The following is a 22,101-nucleotide window of genomic DNA, read 5'->3' as shown; positions in this document are numbered from 1 at the left end:
ACCTGGACTGTAATAGGGCAGTAACTTATGCTAACCCACCTTTTTTAAATCATTGTTAGGAGACCTACCTGTACCTTTGACTTCATGCATTTTTAAAGCTAAAACAACCTACTTGATTCTTGTGCATTCTTATTCAAGTAACAGGTGTAGCTGTTAAACACTACTAGTTGGTACTATTGCATGTTGAGTGTCAAGTTAGTTAATATCATTGGATACACTCTTAGATTAAATCAGAAATCAAACTCTGTAATGCAGTTTTTTTAGTCTGAACTCTACTCGTACTTTTGTATTCGTTTGGTCTAATGGGAAGTCTTATTTGTACATATGCTTGAAAAGGGTCTTGTTGTGTTGAAGAATGAAGGGCACTGGTGTTTGTTAGGATTCTTCACTGCTTGATAACAATTTGTGACTCACTGTTACAATTATCTTAGCATGATCTTCTTCTTATTATTATAGTGTGTGTTTCATCAAACTGCTATCAAAATAAAAAAGACAAGAACACAAATGTTGGTTCTTTGCCAGGGCCAAAACCTCTCTCTCTTAGAGAGGAAAACCCTTCGGTAAGTTTCTCATATTGAAGCTTCTTATTGACTAATGCCAAACGCTAGACCCTTGACTAGGATGTCCTCCAAGCACAAGTCAAGTCGTTCCTCTTTTCTGCACTATGTTCCCCAGCACATCGACTTCCTTCTTCCGGCACTTTGCTCCCCAGCACTTTGCCCTCCTCCTTTCCTGCTTGTCTAGAGATAGACCTTGCTTATGTGAACTTCTTGATGAGATATGTTTCTTCTTCTCTTAGAGATGTTCTCTACTTAAGGAGACACCCTTCTCTTGATTCAACGAGATACTTCTTGAGATATGTCTTCATACCAAAGTGACTGTAAAGCAGCCCTAATTTTCCCATGTGTGGATGGTTCCCTTGGAGAATAACGATATTTTTATCTTCGATAGACAGAGGGAATTTTTTGCTTGACTTGAGAGGCCTTGTAGGCCTAGTAACTAGCCCATACACCAACGAAACTTGAACTGTGATACTACTGCTGTTGTACCTGCAATCTGTCCTCCTCCTCTTTGCACGTGTGACTGTTTCTTGCCCTAGAAACAGTCCTCTACCTTTGCTGAGCTTCCTCCATCCTTTGCTGCACTTTTGGGGACCCTTTAGACTTGCTTCTCCTTCCTTTTCTCGGCTTATCTCTTCACTGATTTCAGAGCTTGATGGATGACGTTGACAGGGGAGTGGACAGCCTCTATATATAGAGGACTGTCCCTCTTTTAGGCCGACATTAGGCCGACATGATGTCTTTAGGCTGACTTAACTGTTTCTTCATCATTTTCATCGTTTAGCTTCCTTTTGGAGGATGTTGCTGCATGGAGAGGACTTGCACTTGTCTTGGAGGTATTCCTTTGACTCTTATACAATTTTATACATAGTGTAACATGCCCTCTAAGGGTCTTACATAAATACATTGACCTTTTGACTTCCTAGAAGCACTTAGACATGTGCTTGACCTACTTCAATGAGCAAGAAACTCATTGACAAATAATATAAAAATAATTTCTCTTTTCTTAAATAAATACAAATATCAAAATTACATTATGAAGACCGAACCTAGTTACACTTTCTTCAACATGTTGTACCCACACAGCTAGGTCTTGCTTTATCCGCAAGGATCTGCTTATTTAATATTTTAAAGTCTGCAAAATAGCTGGATGGCAGATTAAAAATATGGTTATATTAACCTAGTGCCAAGTGCAAACTATACTGTTGACCATTACATATATTCTCATTACATTGCTGCAGCACCGTGATTCTTTTATAATAGAATAAATATAGGACACAGAGCACCGTGACTCCTTTATAATAGAATAAATATAGGATATAGCTAACTCACCAGTTTTGATTACACTGAAAATCTTTACAAATCACAGTATTCTGTTTAAACAAGGTTTCAGTTGCGCTCTGTTGTATTTTGGCAGTGTGATTAGACACTATAAATTTGTTTACTGTTCACAAAGATCTTTAATATTTTTCTTGAAGTTTAGTCTCTGTATGACCACATCTCATTTTCCTTTGCTTACATTTTCTAAATAATTTGGCTTTCCGATTCTTGTAGGAGCTTGCAAAGAAGCATCAAGCAGTTGCATTACTCCAGAGACGGCTTGATGACATACCATCTCAGACAGAATTAGTCCAGTATGTAGTCTAAAAGACATGTTTTCCAAGTTATTATGCTGTCGGAAATGATAGTAACACAATTCCTTTTTATTTTTTATCTAACTGTGTGACAATTTGTTTTTTGTGCTTTAGAATGCTTTTCCTTATAATATTCAAATCTGGTCATAGAAGATTTAATTGTCTATTTTATGGCCAAGGAAGTGTTGAAAAATGTAACTAGGTTCAGTCTTCATAATTATCATTGTACTTGTATCAATATGTATTTCATGTAAAAAGTTAAAACAAAAAGAAGAAAAATAAATTATTACTATTATTATTTCATTAGTCAAGCATGTTCTTCATGCTTCTAGGATTTATTGAGTCAAAATAAAATTTTGTCTTGAGTCAAATTCCCATTTGGACTATTTGTAAGATTTTTTTTTTTATTGAGTCAAAAGAGTCAATTTGTCACTACAAGACCAAGTTGGCCTAGAAGAGGCACCTATTCGACCTCCTAGACAGCTATAAATAGAAGAGACTTTAACCTCATTTGATCACTTATCATACTCATCAATTTCAAGGGCGATGTCAAGGGAGAGAGAAGAAATCAAAGGGGAGAGAATTCAGTGGCTTTTGGCTTGTTTCTGCTCACACGTCAACTCTGCGAAGTTGCAGGTCTGAAATTACAGGTCCGAACTGCAGGTCCAAATTCCTGGTCTGAAATTTTGTGCTTGACCAGATTTGACAAGGTTTGACTAGCTTTGAGTTTTGTGGACTTTGATTTGATTGGAGGAGATTTGAAGGAGGGCTGACCTAGTTCTTTGTGGAGGTCTTGGTATTGGTTCTTGGGTCTCGGATTTCTCACTTTGATCTGATTCTATAAGAAGAGTTGTTTGGGTTTTCCCCCTTGTGGGGTTTTGCCCTGGCTTGGAGCTTACATTCTTGTGTTCTTTGTCTTTTGTGATCTTCATGTACTTCGTGCGCTGGTAATCGTTTGATGAAGAAAACATAATAAAAGTAATAAAAGCCAACATACATTCACAAGTAATTATCAAGTAAGAGGAATCAACCTTAATCTACTAGCATATTGATTTCTCTTCCACAGTTGAATGTCCAAATTCTTTTTGAAACTTAGATTTTTTTTTAGATTCATGTCATAGTGGTTAGGATGGATAAATATTCGTGCTTCAGGTCCAAAAGGACATGTCAAATGAGGGAAATTTATGTTGCGCCTAGGTGACTTAAGGGCTGAACAGGGGTGCGGATTGGAGGGAGGCTGCTACAACAACGTGGAGGGGAGAATAAACGAGAGAGGGTAGGGCTACCGAGAAAGGTAAGGGAAACGAGGATGAAGGATAGGAGGGATAGGCCGAGAGGAAGGAGACAGGTGAGGGCAGTGAAGAGAAACAGGGAAATGAGGGCTGAAGGGAGAGGGTGATAGGGAAGAAGGCCACATAGAGTTGCGGGCTACCACAGGCAGCAGGGAATGAGCTGCGGGGAGAAAAGGAGGAGGAACAACGACAAGAGAAAAGGAGATAGGGCAGGCTGAGAGGGTTGCAGGGTTGTCAAGAAGGAGAAAGGAGAGACAACAAGGGTTAGAAAGAGGGATAAGGGGACGCAGGCGAGAGGAAAAGAGTCGCAGGGACAACAAGGAGGCTTTGAGAGCTTGTGACAGGCAGGAGAGAGGGTGTCGCAGGCAGGAAGAAAGTATTGGAGGGTTGCGCCCAACCTTGGAGAAGGCAACACTGGGCCTCTAGGGCCTTAAAAAAATTTGCCCAATACTTCACGAAATTTTTAAACCCCAATCTTCTTCCTTTAAATGGACAAAATTTGATTTTTGATCCTGCAAACAAAATTTGAGACAAGATCTTCCCCTCTAGGGCCTAGACCTGTCTCAAAACCCCCGTATCTCCTTGAAAAATCTCAAATATACACCTACAAAAGCGAATAACAAAATACCTAAGACCCGATATATACAAAATAGAACTAAAACCCCAAGACCTAGATGTTAGAAATTTAAAATATTCTACAAAAGCTTCAAATCTATAAAATTACATTATAGATCTACCAGACCTAAGAAGTATGAGTCCAACTCCGCTCTCAGATCTGTAGATATAAGATTTTGCTAGCTAGATCTATCTATTTAACACAAATTATTAAAGATTAATTTAAGAAAACGAGGTACTAGCCCCAAAGACCCTACAAAAGAAAATCGTAAGATAAGTCTAAGAATTTAGATCAGGAAGCCTCTTCAGATCTTACGCTTTGGGAATCAGCTGGTCCAGTAGAGAACTTCCCCAAATGCCGATTTTTTTTTTTAAATCTAAATGATTTCTGTAGACTTGAGATTAAACTGCTAGATTAATAGACGTAAAATAACAATGTAATTTTTCTAAAATTAGAGATACCTACTAACTCTATTAAATTAAAACGCTACTTTAAATCCAATAAGCTATGCAAGATATTTGTGCAATAGATTATTCCTCAAAAGCTATTAACCAACAATTTATAAAAAAATAATATTCAGCAGAACCTTAAAAACAATATTACCATAAGATGTAGAAGAGGAACACCACCATTAATGTAAACCACACAGACTTTTTGTTTTATTATTCTCAAAAAGATTACAAGAGAGCTTCAAGAGCAAATACACGACTCAATGATCCGATCTTTTGATGTGATAGACGACCTCTAATTTATAGGTAAATTCTCCAAACGGCTAGTTGGCTTAATCCCCGTCAAAGTAATCTCGACCGTTGATAAATATTTAATTTTCTTTTAATCATGACTGTTGAAATTATTTATGTTTTGAGGAAAATTTGAATTTTTGATTTAATTGATTTTAATTAACTCAAAATTAATTATTTTGAGTTAATTTCCTAAAAATTAACTTTGAATTAACCACCAAGGTCCAAAGGTCCAAAATTTCTTGATATTTTCAATATTTCTTTGGTGGAAGACCTTCAAAAATTTGATTCTTCTAGAATCCACGATTTTTTTTAATTTGGAGAATTTATTTTTCCTAAGACTTAACTTCGACTATAATTAATTAAATTTATGGCTTATGATTTTTAATTTATTTTTGTTAGAAAATTTAATTAATCGACACGTGAGGGGATTAATTATTTTTTCTAACTCTCTAATATTTTAGCATCATGGCTAAAATATTATTTACATAAGATAATTACATTTAACCAATGAAGGGGGAACACTCGTTCGTTATAGACCCTCAATTATTTACCCAATTCTGTGACTCAAATATGATCTAGTAGACCAAGTGATTTGTAATAAAATAATTTAGCCAATTAGCTAAAATTATTCCCAAATCATTTTATGGAGACTACTAAAACACTAGGACTTACCTAAGATTTTGATGACAAAATCTACCCTAGCTTTGGAGTGAGGTTGGAGGGAAAAACTCTACCGATCATTTGTGTCTAAAAACACAGATGAATCTGTGAGATGAAAAACTTTCTAGGATAGAAATCATCACCAAAATAATAGGCTTACCTAGTTTGTTTACATAATGGTCTTACTAAGATTATTTACATTATAAACATGCAAAATGGGTTTACAACTTTAATAAACTAAAGACTGACGATGAATCCCAGATGATTTGAATGATGAAATCCCTTTTGCGAAAAAACAGGTGTATTGCTATAGGGTCGTTGACACAGAGTGGTCAACAGGAGGTATGGCCATCTACATTATAAGGTCATTCCTACTCTTAATCAATTGGTTCATGGCATCGCCAATATGAAGTTAGATCATGAAGGTGTGTGCAAAGGATGCTCTTTGGGAAAACATACAAGAAAGCCATTTTCGAATAGCGAAACTACGTCTAAAGAGATATTAGACCTCATCCATTCGGATGTGTGTGGGCCCATGTTTGACAAATCACTTGGAGGTCATCTCTACTAGGTGCCAAACTGGCTCACCCGATAGAGAAAAATAACATGGAAGTAATACCTCTTTGTTCGGAAGCAGATATTTGGAAGATCTGCTCCACGAAACCCTCTCCAGCACAACTGAAGCACTGCGTCAGCCCTTCTAGCCTCTGCGTCAGCCTCAAAACCCTCTGCGTCAGCCCTCTGGGGCACTGCGCAGCCTCTACGACCTTCTGCGTCACTCTTGTTGCTCTCTGCGTGGATGACAGAGGCCCTCTGGCCTCTATTGTGTCTCAACTAGCCTCTGCGTGGCTTACTTTGGCTTCTGCATTTGCCTCTCTGCCTTTGTGCTAGTCTCTCGACACTATCTCGGCCTCCCTGTCCAGTACTCACGGCCCCTCGTTGCAAACTGATCACTGATTCGACTTTTCTTAGCAACCGCGCTCTAGAAAATCGAATCACTGATCACTCTCGTGTGTTCTCCAACTGACCCCCAAGCCTCTTCTTATACTTTTCCTGTTGATCTTTCAACAACCAAGATTACATTTCTAATCACTGGCTAAGATTAAATTTGGCTTGATCCATGTCTTTTAGAACCTTCTTACCCAGTTTTATATTAATACCCATTAATATTTTATTTTTCCTAAGTTTAGACTTAGGAACTCCATTAAAAATATTAATTATTTTAATATCTCCTTAACTGGATAGAATCTGCTCAAACCATTTCTGGGTCTTGGAGATCTCATGTGCTTTAGCCTCTCCACCAATTTTCATGGCTAGAGCACATCTGATTCTACCCCAAATCAACACTTCCTCTTAGCAAGGACTGTTCTCTAGTAATACTCCACACTGAGCATCACTCTAATTATACGACACTAGTACCTGTGTTGATGCTAGGCCTCCCCGCCCAACGTCATCTACACTGTTGCATCCTGTACTGCTGCCCATGGCTTTGCCACTGCCACTGGTACATCCGTTCGGTAGCTCCCTCTGCATCCATGCTGTTGCTGGTCCTTTCTCCCAACACTGCATCTGCACTGTAGTTCTCTCTCATCATGCTGCATTGTGCTACTTCTTACTGCTACTGCACTGCAACTTAGTTACTGAGAAGTAAGTAACTGTTATGCTTTTAACCTGCAAGACGATTACCAGAATACCAAATATGCGAAGAAATATACCCAGAACATAGAATAGTGAGAAACAAGAGCAAGTATTTTATTATCCAGAAAGCAATGTTCACTTGCCTCTTCGAGGGGGCAACCTCCAATAGAGTAGAGCTCCATTACAAAATAAGACACGATGCTTCTCGCAGGGAGTCTCTATCCTTTATATATGACTCATACATGCAATACCATGGATCAATAGCATGGTTCTTATTAATACCATCTATCTAATACCATGGCCCATTTGCAACTAACTGTGGTCCCGTCATTAATTGCGGGTTAACCACTTACAATTATTAATATGGGCTTTATTGACTCTTTACTTAACTATAACTATGACTCGATCTGTTATATACCTAGGGGGATAATATGGGGTACCAAGGGAGGTACCCAAGGTAATAATGTAATAATGGGATGGGCCATAGTAATAAATAAGGTGGTTAACCCATATCATGTAAGGGACCACAAATAGTTAATAATAATGTAATGGGCCCATGGTATTAGTTGATGGTATGAGGGAACCATGGTAATGACCCATGGTATTGTATGTATGAGGCCTATATAGAGGCTAGAGACTCCAAGTCAAGGAATATAGTGAAGGATTATTGTATGAACAGGCATATGGCTTGTGGAGTGTTCTCCTTCCTTAAGGAGTGAATGTATGGTGTTGCCCTACCTTAAGGGTTTGATTAATAAAGAAGCATTTCTATATTCAAATATTGTTATTCTTGGGTTTATTTGCATTATCTTATATTTTCATATCAGATCTATAGTATTTCTGGGTTAGATCTATAACACGATCCTACTACATAAATAAGGGGGTTAGGGTGGGACCCTAACATGCCCTCCCCCTTAAAAATAGCCTTGTCCTCAAGGCTGAAGCTGCGGAAACTGCTGAAGAATAGTGGCTAGTTCCCAGGTTGCATCTTCCGGAGAGGTGTCTTTCCACTTGACGAGGACTTCCCTGATCATGCGGCCACGCAGGTGTCGTTCTCGTGTGTCTAGGACCTGTTCAGGTTGGAGCCAGATTGACCCTTCTTCGTCCAATTCAGGTAGACTGGTTTGAATTCTGCAATTGTTCCCAATCACTTTCTTGAGGCATGAGACAAGGAAAACTGGATGGATTTTTGCAGTGGGTGGCAAAGCTAGCTTGTAGGCCACTTCTCCAATGCGCTGAAGTACTTGATATGGTTTGTAGAATTTTGGAGATAGTTTATGACAACCCTTGTCTTTGAGTGAAGTTTGCTTGTATGGTTGCAACCTCAAAAATACCTGATCCCCTTCTTGAAATTGGCGCTCTAAGCGATGCTGATCTACCTGTTGCTTCATGCGGTTTTGAGCTTGATGAAGATTCTCTCTAAGATGGGCAAGCATGGTTGTGCGGTTTTGTAGGAGTTGATCCACTGCTTGTACCTTTGAGCACCCCTTGATATAAGAAGTAGGGGAAGGAGGGAGTTGACCATAAACTGCTTCATAGGGAGTCACTTTGGTGGTGGCATGATAGTTGATGTTATACCACCATTCAGCTAGAGGCAACCATTGTACCCATAGATGTTGCTTTTCTGAAGTGAAACACCTAAGGTAGGTTTCCAGACATTTGTTGACGGCTTCAGTTTGACCATCCGTTTGTGGATGATAGGAAGTACTGAGTTTTAGTTGGGTGCCTTGTAGCTTGAAGAGTTCTTGCCAAAAATTACTGGTGAAGATCGGGTCATGATCAGACACAATAGAGGTGGGCATGCCATGCAATTTGAAGATCTGATCCATGAAAGATTGAGCGACCAAAGTCGGTGTAAACGGGTGGGGTAGGGCACAAAAATGAGCATACTTAGAAAGTCGGTCCACAACCACCATGATGACTGACTTGTTTCCTGACTTTGGAAGACCTGTAATGAAATCCATAGAAACCTCCGTCCATATAGATGCCGGGATGGGCAACGGTTGTAATGTGCCTGGTGCTTTGATTGTCTCCCCTTTGTGGCATTGACAGACATCGCATTCCGCTACAAAAGTAAGGATGTCCTTTTTCATGCCTGTCCAAAAAAATGATCTTCTAGTGCGAGCATATGTCTTCTGAAAGCCTGAATGTCCTGCAATGGGGGATGAGTGCAATTCTGCCAAAATGCGGCTTTTGAGGGTGGATGTTGGTGATATTACGACTCTGTCCTTGTAGCGAAGAATCTCATCCTGCCACGAGTAGCCCTTGGTGGAATTTGGATCCGCTTGCAATTGAGTAATGAGTTGGGAGAGCCAGGGATGTGAAAACCATTCCCTGTGAACCTCTTCAATCCATTCTGGAATGGGAAGGGAAATTCCGAGCAGGGTACTTTCCTCCTCAAATTGGCGAGATAATGCATCTGCTACACTATTTTCGCGCCCTTTCTTGTAAATGATATCATAATCATATCCCAGCATTTTGGCGAGCCATTTATTTTGTTGTGGGGAGGATAGTCGTTGCTCCAAAAAATATTTAAGATTGTGATGGTCTGTGCGGATTTGGAAACGTCGCCCTAGTAAGGTTGCCAGGTATCTACTGCATGTAAGATGGTCATCATTTCCTTCTCATAGGTAGATTGTCCCAGATTCTTCCAACTTAGTTGTTGGCTTGTGAAGGCCAAGGGTCGACCTTCCTGCATTAAGACCGCCCCAATACCTATACCCGCAGCATCACATTCAATGACAAAAGATTTGGTGAAATCAAGTAGTGCTAAGACTAGAGTGGAACACATGGCATTTTTGAGAGCTGTAAATGCCTGTTGTGCATCATCATTCCAGAAGAATGAATTTTTCTTGAGGAGTTGAGTGAGGGGCTTCGCAATGCGACCATAATTGCGGACAAATTTGCGATAATAGCCTGTGAGACCCAAAAATCCTCTCAGGCTCTTCAAGGTCTTAGGTTGAGGCCAATCCTGCATTGCCTGGATCTTTTTAGGGTCCACCTTGACACCTTCACGCCCCACAATGTGGCCCAAATACTCAACTTCTTCCATGCCAAAAGAACATTTGGACATCTTAACAAATAATTTATGCTTGCGGAGCAGTTGCAAGAGCAGATCTACATGCTGAAGATGTGCAGCCCAAGTGCAACTATAGATGAGGATGTCATCGAAGAAGACAAGGACAAATTTCCTGAGATATGGTTTGAGAAGGTGGTTCATAAGGCTCTGAAAAGTAGATGGGGCATTACAAAGATCGAATGGCATGACCAAGAACTCATAATGGCCTTCATGACTTCTGAAAGCAGTCTTTGGAATGTCGACTTCCTTCATGCGAATTTGGTGGTAGCCTGAGCGAAGATCCAGCTTAGTGAAGAATTGAGCCCCATTGAGTTCATCCAACAAATCATCAACAACCGGGATGGGAAATTTATCTTTGACTATCAACTTATTGAGGGCCCTGAAGTCTGGACACATCCGCCATTACCCATCTTTCTTGAGCACCATGACCATCGATGATGAATAAGGACTAATGCTGGGACGAATGACACCTGCTTCCAAAAGTTCCTTGATTATTTTTTCTATTTCATTCTTTTGGGTGAACAGATATCTGTATGGGCGCACATTTGGTGGTTGGGCCCCTGGAACCAAGGTGATGCTATGATCATGTTCCCCTCTCGAGGGTGGAAGCTCATGAGGCTTGTCAAAGACTGGCAGATGGTTATTTAAAATCTGTTGCATCTCAGGATGAATCGGCAGAGAATTGGGTTTGACGGCCTGGATGGCATTAAATTGAGCTATAACTCCATGATGGCCCTTTTTTAGCAATTTTTCCATCCTATGTGAGCTGATGATAGAGGGAGCTCCCGCCTGGAGTCCACGGAGGGTATGTGTGGAGTTGTTCTGCTTAAAGCTCATATATAACTCTTCGAAATCCATTGTGATTGGCCCAAGAGTGCGAAGCCATTCAACACCGGGGACAATGTCGCACCCTCCCATGGGTATGGCAAACATGTGGATCTTCAACTGATAATCCCCCATTTGAAGTTTGACATTTTCACAGCGGCCTTCACATTTCATTGTTCCCCCATTTGCAATTTGGACTTGGAAGTTAGAAACTGCTCGTACAAAACAATGCACTACTTCCGCGACTTTTTGATGGATGAAATTATGTGTACTTCCACTATCAATCAAGACTACTACTGGGCGATGTTTAATAAAACCTCTGATTTTGAGAGTTTGACGTGAAGAAATCCCTGCCAAAGCATGCAGCAAAATAACTGGTTCGTCAAGGACATTGTCCTTCTGGTTGTCCTCTTCTACCTCCTCCGGTTCCTCAAGTGGTGGGGCTTCCTTCGATGAGCTGTAATCAGTGGCATCAATTTGAAAAAATTTGGGCTCCTTACATTTATGACCTGGGGAGTATTTTTCATCACAGTAGTAACATAATCCCTGCTTTCTTCTTTCGGCCATTTCTGCAGGTGACACCTTTTGAACCTTAAGTGTTTGAGTCGTGCTGTGAGCCTGTGGGGGGCGACCCTTGGCGGTGAAATTTGGGCGAATGGACTAGGCTGCTAACGCACGTTCCACGTTACGAGCTACCTTGCAAGCCTCCGACCATGTGGGAGGGTGGTGTAGTCGGACGTGGGCTTGTATGGCCTCTTTAAGACTGCTGATAAAACATTCCGTGTAGAACGCATCTGGGAGATCCCTAGTGCGGAAAGCTAAGGCTTCAAAGGCTGTAACATATTCATCCACTGTGCCAGTCTGTCGGAGCTTAGTGAGACGACCCAAAAAAGCAGATTCCTGGTCAAAGCGCTCTGTAAGAGCTTTTTTGAAGGTGGCCCAAGTCAAAAAACTTCCATTGCAACATTGATGCCATTCCCACCATTGCCATCTTTCATTGTCCAAGTACATGCTCCCCACCATAAGCTGAGTCTCATTATCTAAGATGTTATTCAGATTGAAATACTGCTCCATTTGTGCTACCCATGCGGCCAGGTGAGAACCATCAAATTTATGCATATCTAGATTGGGAGGTCGCAGACGTGATTGTTGGTGGGTGCCCTAGAGGTGAAGAGAGTGGCTAGACTCACCCTCACTGTGTCCATTGCCAATATACGCCTCCTCGTGGGCTTCCTCCTTGCCCTTAGAGAGTGCGTCAGTTAGTTTGTCAAGTTGAGCTTGGATGGCTTGCAAGGATTGTTCAAGTTTGTCGATCTTCTCATTGGCCATAGCTTGAGCTCTAGTTGCTACCATGCACCGATCTGATGTACTTGAAATTTGGGACCGCCTGAATTTTTTTCACTAACAATTGAATGGTACCACCTTGCTCAGCTCGTCGTCCCGATTCTTATGGGGTAGATCACCAATAAGCGCCCTGGGTGGTCTTTTTTTTTTTTTGGTAATTTTAATTTTATGAAAACTCCGTTAGGAGTTTTACTCCTTGCTTAGGAATACTGCAGTAGCCGAATCCTCAAAATGTTAATGCTGCCAAAAGTCCTGCGAAAATCACGCCCCAGTATAGGAACCCCACACAACTACTCAGATCTGGTTGATCGGATAGCTCTGATTGGCGGACAGATGGCTGCTGCGGATCTGATAGATCTAACAGATCGGAAAGGCTGGTCTGCTAACTCGGAACTGCGGGACTGATGTTTGCTGCTGCTGCAAACCCCCTTGCGAGATTTGATTTGGCAGAGATTATGCGTGATCCCAAGATAGAAAAGGGAACTATGGTCTCGAGGAGTGTCAGGTGCTACAGATCACAATATACATAAGGGTCTGACAGTAGTACTTGGCCCAATGTTTTAGGGCTCTAACTAAGGAGGATCAACCGTACCCTTAGCCGTACAACTTGACTACCTTATCATACGGGCAGGTAATCTCTCCGAGTGTTGTTCTCGGTGTACTTTAGCAGCAAGACGGCCAACGGTTTATCTATGGCGAGGTTTCAAAGGAGCTAGGGGGCTTCCGATATACCCAGAGGGTACTTGGAAGACAGTCCGTGTGCGGTTCTGTCTAATGTGCTACTACTCGAAGGGGTACCCACAGGGGTTACAAGGGAGTCCAACAAGCGTGACCACCTCTTGTATTTCCTGTGTGCATGCCTCCCCAAATCTGCAGGTTTATGCGCTCAACGACAGATCCCGTGGTTTAAAGACGCCGGAACATGTCTCTAGCCAAATTTTTTTTTTGCTAAGAAATGGAGATCCCACCTGCCCTGGAAAGTGCTCTGATACCACTTGTTATGCTCTTAACCTGCAAGACGATTACCAAAATACCAAATATGCGAAGAAATATACCCAGAACATAGAATAGTGAGAAACAAGAGCAAGTATTTTATTATTCAGAAAGCAATGTTCACTTGCCTCTTTGAGGGGGCAACCTCCAATAGAGTAGAGCTCGATTACAAAATAAGACACGATGCTCCTCGCAGGGAGTCTCTATCCTTTATATATGACTCATACATGCAATACCATGGATCAATACCATGGTTCTTATTAATACCATCTATCTAATACCATGGCCCATTTGCAACTAACTGTGGTCTCGTCATTAATTGCGGGTTAACCACTTACAATTATTAATATGGGCTTTATTGACTCTTTACTTAACTATAACTATGACTCGATCCTACTACATAAATAAGTGGGTTAGGGTGGGACCCTAATAGTAACTGATCCCCCAACTACTGGCATCCCTGTCAGGCTAGAAACACTCCCGATGCTGAATCTCTCTTTTTGCTATCTCTTGCTCCCTCTATTGCCTTTGTGCTGCAACAACAACTCCCTGCATATTGCACCGTTGCAATCCTCTCTGTGCCATCCTGCACAGTTGCAACCTCCTTTGTGCTCACGCATTGTTGCAACCTGCTAGCTCTGCGCTGCTCGGGACTCTTGCATTGTGTTGAAGTTTCTAAATTTACTTAATTTAGAAACCTTTCATGCACTTTTTCTGATTTATTCCTACCTACTTGTTAATTTTTCTTTAACAAGTTATTTACAAAGTAAATACTGAAAATAAACACCGATGCATGCTCAACATATTATAGATCAACAATTAAAAGAAATAAGAACAAACACACCACATGACACCATTATTTTTGGACCAATGTCTCTGGAAAAACCAAATGCGGGAAAACCGCTGCAACTATTTAGGGGTTTTCTTATTAAGCAATATTAGAGTACAATCTGGGTGCCGAAATTGGCCTACCCAACTGAGAAGTTTCTTAGCAGCTACACCTCACAGTTTGAGAGAAATCTCCTGGCTGAAACCTCGGAAAACCCTTCTGGCAGCTCCTCAGCACAAAACTGCTCTGCAACCCCAGCATCTGCCCAAACTGGACTGCGTCAGCCCCTCTCTGTCTCACGTTGGCCCCGCGTCAGCCTTTCTAGGCCTGCATCAACCCCAGGAGGCCCTGCATCAGCTCTGGGAGCCTCTGCGTCGGCTGCACTAGCCCCTCTGGTGCTCTGCGTGAGCCCTTGCTGGCTCTGCGTCACTCTTCTTGGCTATTGCGCTGCTCTCCCAGCACAATCTATGCCTTTTCTGTTTCTCTATACTCAATGCCCCTCATCTTCTCTCCCAATCACTGATTCTATCTCTCTTAGCAAACCCCGCTCTAGAGAATAGAATGACTGATCATCTGGTGTATTCTCCAAGTGACCCTCAAGCCTCCTCTTATACTTTTCCTGTTGACATCTCAACAACCAAGATTAAGTCCCTAATCAACGACTAAGATTAGATCTGGCTTGATCCATGTCTTTTGGACCACTCTAAGACAGATTCATATTAATACACATTAATATTTTATTTTCCCTAAGTTTAGACTTAGGGACTCCAAAAAATATTAATTATTTTAATATCTCCTAATCTGTTTAGAATCTGCCCAAACCTTTTCTGGGTATTGGAGATCTCATGTGCCCCAACCTCTCCACCAAAGTTCATGGCTAGAGCACATCCGATGCTACCCCAAATCAATACTCCTTCTTAGCGAGGACTGTGCTCTAGCAATACTCCTCACTGAGTATTACTCTGATCATCCGACATCGGTACCTGTGCTGATGCTTGGCTTTCATGTCCAACATCCTCTGCACTGCTACCTCCTTTAATATTGCCCATGGTTCTGCCACTGGCACTGCTGCATCTCTACGACAACTCCCTCTGCATCTGCGCTGCTGCTGGTCTTTTCTCCCAGCACTGCATCCACACTGCACCTCCTCTCATCATGTTGCATCGTGTCTCCCACTGCTGCACTGCAACTCAGTTACTGAGAAGTAAGTAACTGATCTCCCAACTGACCTCCCTGTTGGACTAGAAACACCCATTGATGCTGAAGCTCCTTCTGCCGCTTACAAGTGCTCCCTCTCTCTGACCTCTGCGCTGCTGCAACAACTCCCTGCATCTCACACCGTTGCACACCTCGCTGTGCCTTCCTGCACTAGTGCAACACTCCTGTGCCTCTCGCACTACTGCAGCCTGCTAGCTGTGCGTTGTCTCGAGACTCCTGCATTGTAGCTCTCTCTGCCGCTCAGCCAGTCCTACTACTCCTCGTCGGGGCTCCCATAGTAAGTTCTAATCTAAGAGGCTGGGTACCTCAAGGATCCTGCCCCTCATCGCCTGTAGTCCACCTGACTACAGCTCGATGTCTCCCCACTTCCGCTCAAGTGGCGTGTGTGCAGTCATGGTACAATCATCGTCTGTCAAAACTTCCTTCTCTACCCGTGCTGGCACTGCCTAGTCTCGGAAGACTCTCCCTTACTCTTCTTCCTTGGGCACTGGGTCGCATAGTGAAAAATCTCCCCACAGTGGAAGCATTTGATCTTGGAGAGATCTTTCTTCTTCCGCTTCTCCTGCTTTCCCTCAGATGCTATGGCCACATCCTCCTCCTCCTGCTTGACCTTGATCCCTTTGCTGCTGCTACCTGTCTTTGATTGCCGTCTGATCTCTTTCTGGCGAAGAGCTGCCCACATCTCGTCCCAAGGTAGGAGAGTCTCTTTGCCCAGGATGCTCTGGACAAACACTTCTCACTCTTTTGAGACAACATTCCGGGTTGTCCTCACCATAAGCTCCTGATCCAGTGTCGCTCCTATAGCAATCAACTGATCTCAGATCTCGTTCAGTCCTCCAAGGAAGGAGTCAATCAATTGATCCTTCTTCATCTGATACGACCTTATCTGGTTCTCGAGGAACATTCTTCTTTGCGCAGAAGTATGCTAGTACAGGTTCTTGAGAGCCTCCCACATCTCAACTATCATTTCCTTCTTAGCTATATGTGGTACCACATGATCCTTGACCCTGTCAAGGAGAATGCACTTGGCCCTTGCCATCGCCTCCTTGTACTTGTCATTATCATTGGGGTCGACTGGGATAGTTATAACTTTTAAGGCGAAGTTCTTGACACAATTCTTATCAAGCACTAATAAGATTCTGGCCTTCCAGACTGCGAAGTTCGATGCTTCGTCCAGTCTATCCTAGTCTCTTACCCTGTGTAGTGCCATGACACTCCTCTACTTCCCTCCTAGAAGTTCTCTGTTCGACTTCTCTGAGTCTCTACTTCCCGTTTGGAAGTTCTCTTCTAGACTCCCTCTGAGTCCTGATTTCCCTCTTGGAAATCCTTTTGCTGCTTGTTGAGATGCCCCCTACTTTGATCGTCTTGTGCAACTACACTGCTGATCTAGGTTCCTCGGCTAGAAACCCTCGGTAACAACTCCTCTGGCCCTGCTCTGTCAGGTACTATTCTGACTACAGTACCTCACCAGCTCCACTTTGCAATATTTTTGCAGCCTTCTAGACTCCAACAATTGCCTCTTTATGAACTGCTTCAGCCCCTCTCTGCCTCACGTTGGCTCCGCGTCACCCCAAATGGGTCCGCGTCAGCCCTGGGATGCCATGTGTCAGCCCTTTGGCCCTCTGCGTCAGCAATGCTGGCCTCTCTGAGGCTCTGCACAGTTCCCGACTTCTTCTCTGTGGCTCTAGCTGGCTTTGCATCACATTTCCTTGGCTTCTGCGCTACTAGAAACAACTCCTGTCACCTCAGGATAGTTGTTTTCTGCTGCTATTGCTCCGCTCGGCTGATGTCTTTTAGTCCTTGTGTGATTTGCAATCACGCTCTGATACCATGTTGAAGTTTCTAAATTTACTTAATTTAGAAACCTTTCATGCACTTTTTCTGATTTATTCCCCCCTACTTGTTAATTTTTCTTTAACAAGTTATTTACAAAGTAAATACTGAAAATAAACACCAGTGCATGCTCAACATATTACAGATCAACAACTAAAAGAAACAAGAACAGACACACCACATGACACCATTATTTTTGGACCAATGTCCCCGGAAAAACCCAATGCGGGAAAATTGGTGCAACTATCTGAGTGTTTTCTTATTAAGCAATATCAGAGTACAATTTGGGTGTCGAAACTCGCCTACCCAATAGAGAATTTCCTTAGCAGCTATACCTCATAGTTTGAGAGAAATCTCTTAGATGAAACCCTGGAAAACCCTTCCAGCAGCTCCTCAGCACAAAACTACTCTACAACCCCAGCATCTGCCCAAACTGGACTGCGTCAGCTCCTCTCTGTCTCACGCTGGCCCTGCGTCAGCCCCACGAGGCCCTGCGTTAGCTCTGGGAGTCTCTGTGTCAGTTGTGATGGCCCCTCTAGTGCTTTGCGCAGCACTTGGCTACCTTTGCGTGGCCCTGCGTGAGCTCTTGCTGGCTCTGCATCACCCTTCTTGGCTGCTGCGCTGCTCTCCCGACACAATCTTTGCCTTCTCTGTTCCTCTGTACGCAATGCCCCTCAGCTACTCTCCCGATCATTGATTCTATCTCTCTTAGCAAATCCTGCTCTAGAGAATAGAATGACTGATCATCTGGTGTATTCTCCAAGTGTCCCTTAAGCCTCCTCTTATACTTTTCTGGTTGACATCTCAATGACCGAGATTAAGTCCTTAATCAATGACTAAGATTAGATCTAGCTTGATCCATGTCTTTTGGACCACTCTAACACAAATTCATATTAATACACATTAATATTTTATTTTCGCTAAGTTTAGACTTAGGGACTCCAAAAAATATTAATTATTTTAATATCTCCTGATTTGTTTAGAATCTGCCCAAACCCTTTCTAGGTATTGGAGATCTAATGTGCCCCAACCTCTCCACGAAATTTCATGGCTAGAGCACATCCGATGCTACCCCAAATCAACACACCGTAGTACTCTCTGCTCCTTCATCTGCATCCGTTTCTACCGACATACGCCAGTCCCAGTGTTGCACGAAGCGCCCCCCCCGGTTCCAAGCCCCGAAGCGCGTCCCGTACGGAAGCGCCTAGGAAGCTTGGCCGGAAGCGCGCTTCCGAAATTCGGAAGCGCCGCTTCGGCTTTTTTAGACGCTTCCTGGAAATTTGGAAGCGCTGGCGCTTCCGAAACGCCGAAGCGCGCTTCGTACGGCGCTTCCGAAACGCCGAAGCGCGCTTCGTACGGCGCTTCCGAAACGCCGAAGCGCGCTTCGTACGGCGCTTCCCAGACGCTTCCCAGACGCTTCCGTACGCTTCCAGAAAAGCTTCCGGAAAAACATTTAGAAAATCGTTTTTTTTTTCAATTTTTTTTTAAATTTTAGGTGAGTTTGCTTGTTGGGGGTGGGTCCACCTTGGGTTAGGGTGACAAATGAAAGCAAAAAAAAATATAAATATAGCAGATGCTCCCTCATGGTAATGTTAAATTCTTAAAGTAAAAGTGACATTCTCCTTTATTTTTCATTTTCATCCTTTTACTTAAATTTTTAACACTACCATGAAATGACTCAGAATGTTTGAGAGTGGTTCCAGCCTCATTGGACTTCATATGGAGAAAATAGAATTTCATATCCTATTCAAAATTCAGCAGACTTAACAGTTTTCAGGTATTCAGGATCAATGGGATTGTGGCATTTCATTAGATTATATCAAGTATGAAGGTATGCGATTAGCATTTAATCAAGAGCACCAAGCCCTATATGTACCCTGGTGTTGGTGGTGTTAATTGTTGAACTCCTTTGTCACGCGGCACGCCCTTAGCAAAAAATTACCTTTCAATCAAGTCAAAATTATCGATCAAACATGTTAAGCTTTTTCTACCATATTTTAAGTCTTGAATTAGGTAGTTTGATCAAAATTGGGCAATGTTGACTAATATCCCTAGACAATCGAGGTAGAGGCAAAGGCTAGACAAGAGGAGAAGAATCTAGATTCTAGATCATTATTGTACAATGGATGTTATATCTATCTTGATTTATGCAAAAATATGCATGTTTTCATGTCTTCTACAATTAATTTGGTATTTGGGATGTTTGTTTTGAGTATAAATGCAAAAAAATATAATATATATATATATATAGCAGACGCTTCCGCGGACGCTACGCTTCCTAGATTTTTGGAAAATGACACTTCGGCGTCCCCGCTTCCAAAAAACGCTTCCGCTTCGCTCCCGCTTCGTGCAACATTGGCCAGTCCTGCTGCTCTCTCTTTGGGGCTTTGTAGCAAGGTATAGTCCAAGAGTTTGGGTACCTCAAGGATCCTGCCCCTCCTCGCCTGTAGTCCTCTTGACTATAGCTTGATGTCTCCCCACCTCTTCTCTAGAGGTACATGAGCACTCATGGCACAATCATCATCCTCCTCTACCTCCCTTTCTGCCTTCGCTGGCTTTGCCTTCGAGTCAGACGCCTCTCCCTTATTCTTCTTCCTCAGACATTGGTTCGCATAATGCCCCAGTTCCTCACAGTTGAAGCACTTTATCTTGGAGAGGTCCTTTTTCTTCTTCTTCTCCTGCTTCCGCGCAGATGCCAGAGCTGCATCCTCTTCCTCCTCTTTTTTGACTCGAGCTCCTTTGCTGCTACTTCCTGTCTTGGTCAATCGTCTGATCTCTTCTTGGCGAAGAGTCGCCCACAATTCTTCCCAATCTGGAAGATTCGCTCTGCCCAAAATACTCTCGACAAAAGTCTCCCACTCCTCGGAGACTCCGTTTAGGGCCGTCCTCACCATCAACTCCTGATCCGGCGTGGCTCGTATGGAAGTCGGTTGGTCCCAGATCTCCTTCAACCTGCTGAGGAAGTGATCTATCTGCTCCCCTTTCTGCATCTGGTATGACCAGAACCGATTTTCCAGTAGCATTTTCCTCTGCATGGAAGTGTGCTGATACAATGTCTTTAAGGTGTCCCACATTTCCTTTTCCGTCTCTTTCTCGGCAATATGATGGACCACATGATCCTTGACCCCATCAAGGATTATGCATTTCGCCTTGCCATCGCATCTTCATACCTTTCATTATCAGCTTGATCAATTGGGATAGCCACGGTTCTCAAGGCGAAGGCCTTGATGCGATGTCTATCTAGAACAGATAGGATCTTGGCCTTCCAGGTGACAAAGTTGGACACTCCTTCCAGCCTGTCCTGATCCCTTAGTCCATTCATGGCCATCTCTTTGCTCTTCTTTTCGACTCTTCCGAGTCTCTACTTCCCTCTGGAAGTTCTCTCTTTGACTCTGTCTGAGTCTCTACTTCCCACTTGGAAGCTCTCTGCTAGACTCCCTCTGAGTCTCGATTTCCCTCTTGGAAATCCTCCTGCCAACCGACGAATCACACCTCTCGGATTTCCTATGCTCCTGCAACACTGATCTGGATTCCTTGGCGGAAATCTGCCTAGGTAGCGACTCCCTCTACCTTGGTTTTGCCCTGTTGGGCACTGTTCTGTCTCGGCAGCAACAATACCCCACCAGCTTCACACCCCACAATTTGCCCACAGCTTCCTTTTCCCCAGCAACTAAAGGACTGAGTCGTCAGGCTCTGTGCAATATCAACATTGGTTGAATTGCTTCACTAGCCAACTACGTCAACCCTCCTAGTCTCTGCGTGGCTCTTCGTGAGCCTCTTCTGCCATCCTCAGCCTCTGCGCTGGCCTCTTTCTGGCTCGAACTGATGACGCATTCCCTCTACGTCAACCTTGCTCTGCTGATTTCTTTCTTGGAACAGCTTTTGTCACTCGGGATAGTTGTTTCTACTGCAAATTCTCTGATTCATCTAGTGTCTTCAGCTCTCCTGTGATCTGCAATGCCCTGATACCATGTTGAAATTTCTAAGTATTACCCATTAGAAATTTTATCTGTATTCTCTGGTTTATTTCGCCTACTTGTTTAATTACTAACAAGTTATTTATCCATATAAACACTGAAATAAACACAATACAGTGTTAGCCATCTACAGATCAACTATTGAAAGAAATAGACAAACACACAAGTGACACCGTTATTTTTGGACAATTGTCCCCGGAAAAACCCAACTTGGGAAAATCAGTGTAGCAGTTCTGAGGGTTTTATTATTATGCAGTTTTTCCTTGAGTACAATTGGGTGCCAAACTGGCTCACCTGACAGAGAAAAATAACCTGACAGTAATACCTGTCTATTCGGAAGCAGATATTCAGAAAATCTGCTCCACGAAACCCTCTCCAGCACCACTGAAGCACTACATCAACCCCTCTTGTCCTCTGCGTCAGCCTCAGAACCCTCTACGTCAGCCCTCTGAGGCACTGCGTAGCCTCTACGACCTTTTGCATCACTCCTGTTGCCCTCTGCGTGGGTGACGCAAATTCTTTGGCCTCTACGCTGTCTCAGCTAGCCTTTGCGTGGCCTGCTTTGGCTTCTGCATCTGCCTCTCGGCCTTTGCGCTAGTCTCTCGGCACTATCTCTGCCTCTTTGTCTAGTACTCACCGCCCCTCGCTACAAACTGACACTGATTTGACTTTTCTTAGCAACCCCGCTTTAGAAAATTGAATGACTGATCACTCTGGTGTGTTCTCCAGCTGACCCTCAAGCCTCCTCTTATACTATTACTGTTGGTCCTTCAACGGCAGAGATTACATCTCTAATCAACGGCTAAGATTAGATTTTGCTTGATCCATGTCTTTTAGAACCTTCTAACCCAGTTTTATAT

General features: G+C 43.0%; 1 protein-coding gene across 2 annotated transcripts in view; it reads left to right on the top strand.

The window, feature by feature from the left end:
- The window catches only part of LOC149143208 (paramyosin-like protein), a 477,149-nt gene that overhangs the window by 236,314 nt on the left and 218,734 nt on the right, over positions 1-22,101 (top strand). For both annotated transcript variants that reach the window (XM_089448231.1, XM_089448230.1), the window contains one exon: positions 2,115-2,194. In XM_089448231.1, the coding sequence (XP_089304357.1) occupies positions 2,115-2,194 (80 nt within the window). The remainder of the gene's footprint in view (positions 1-2,114; positions 2,195-22,101) is intronic.

This window comes from Pinus tabuliformis, chromosome X (genome assembly GCF_031772625.1).
Source record: "Pinus tabuliformis cultivar Carrire ecotype Pingquan chromosome X, CPIR1, whole genome shotgun sequence".
NCBI classification, from domain to species: Eukaryota; Viridiplantae; Streptophyta; class Pinopsida; order Pinales; family Pinaceae; genus Pinus; species Pinus tabuliformis.
This window is presented reverse-complemented; position numbering and strand designations above follow the sequence as displayed.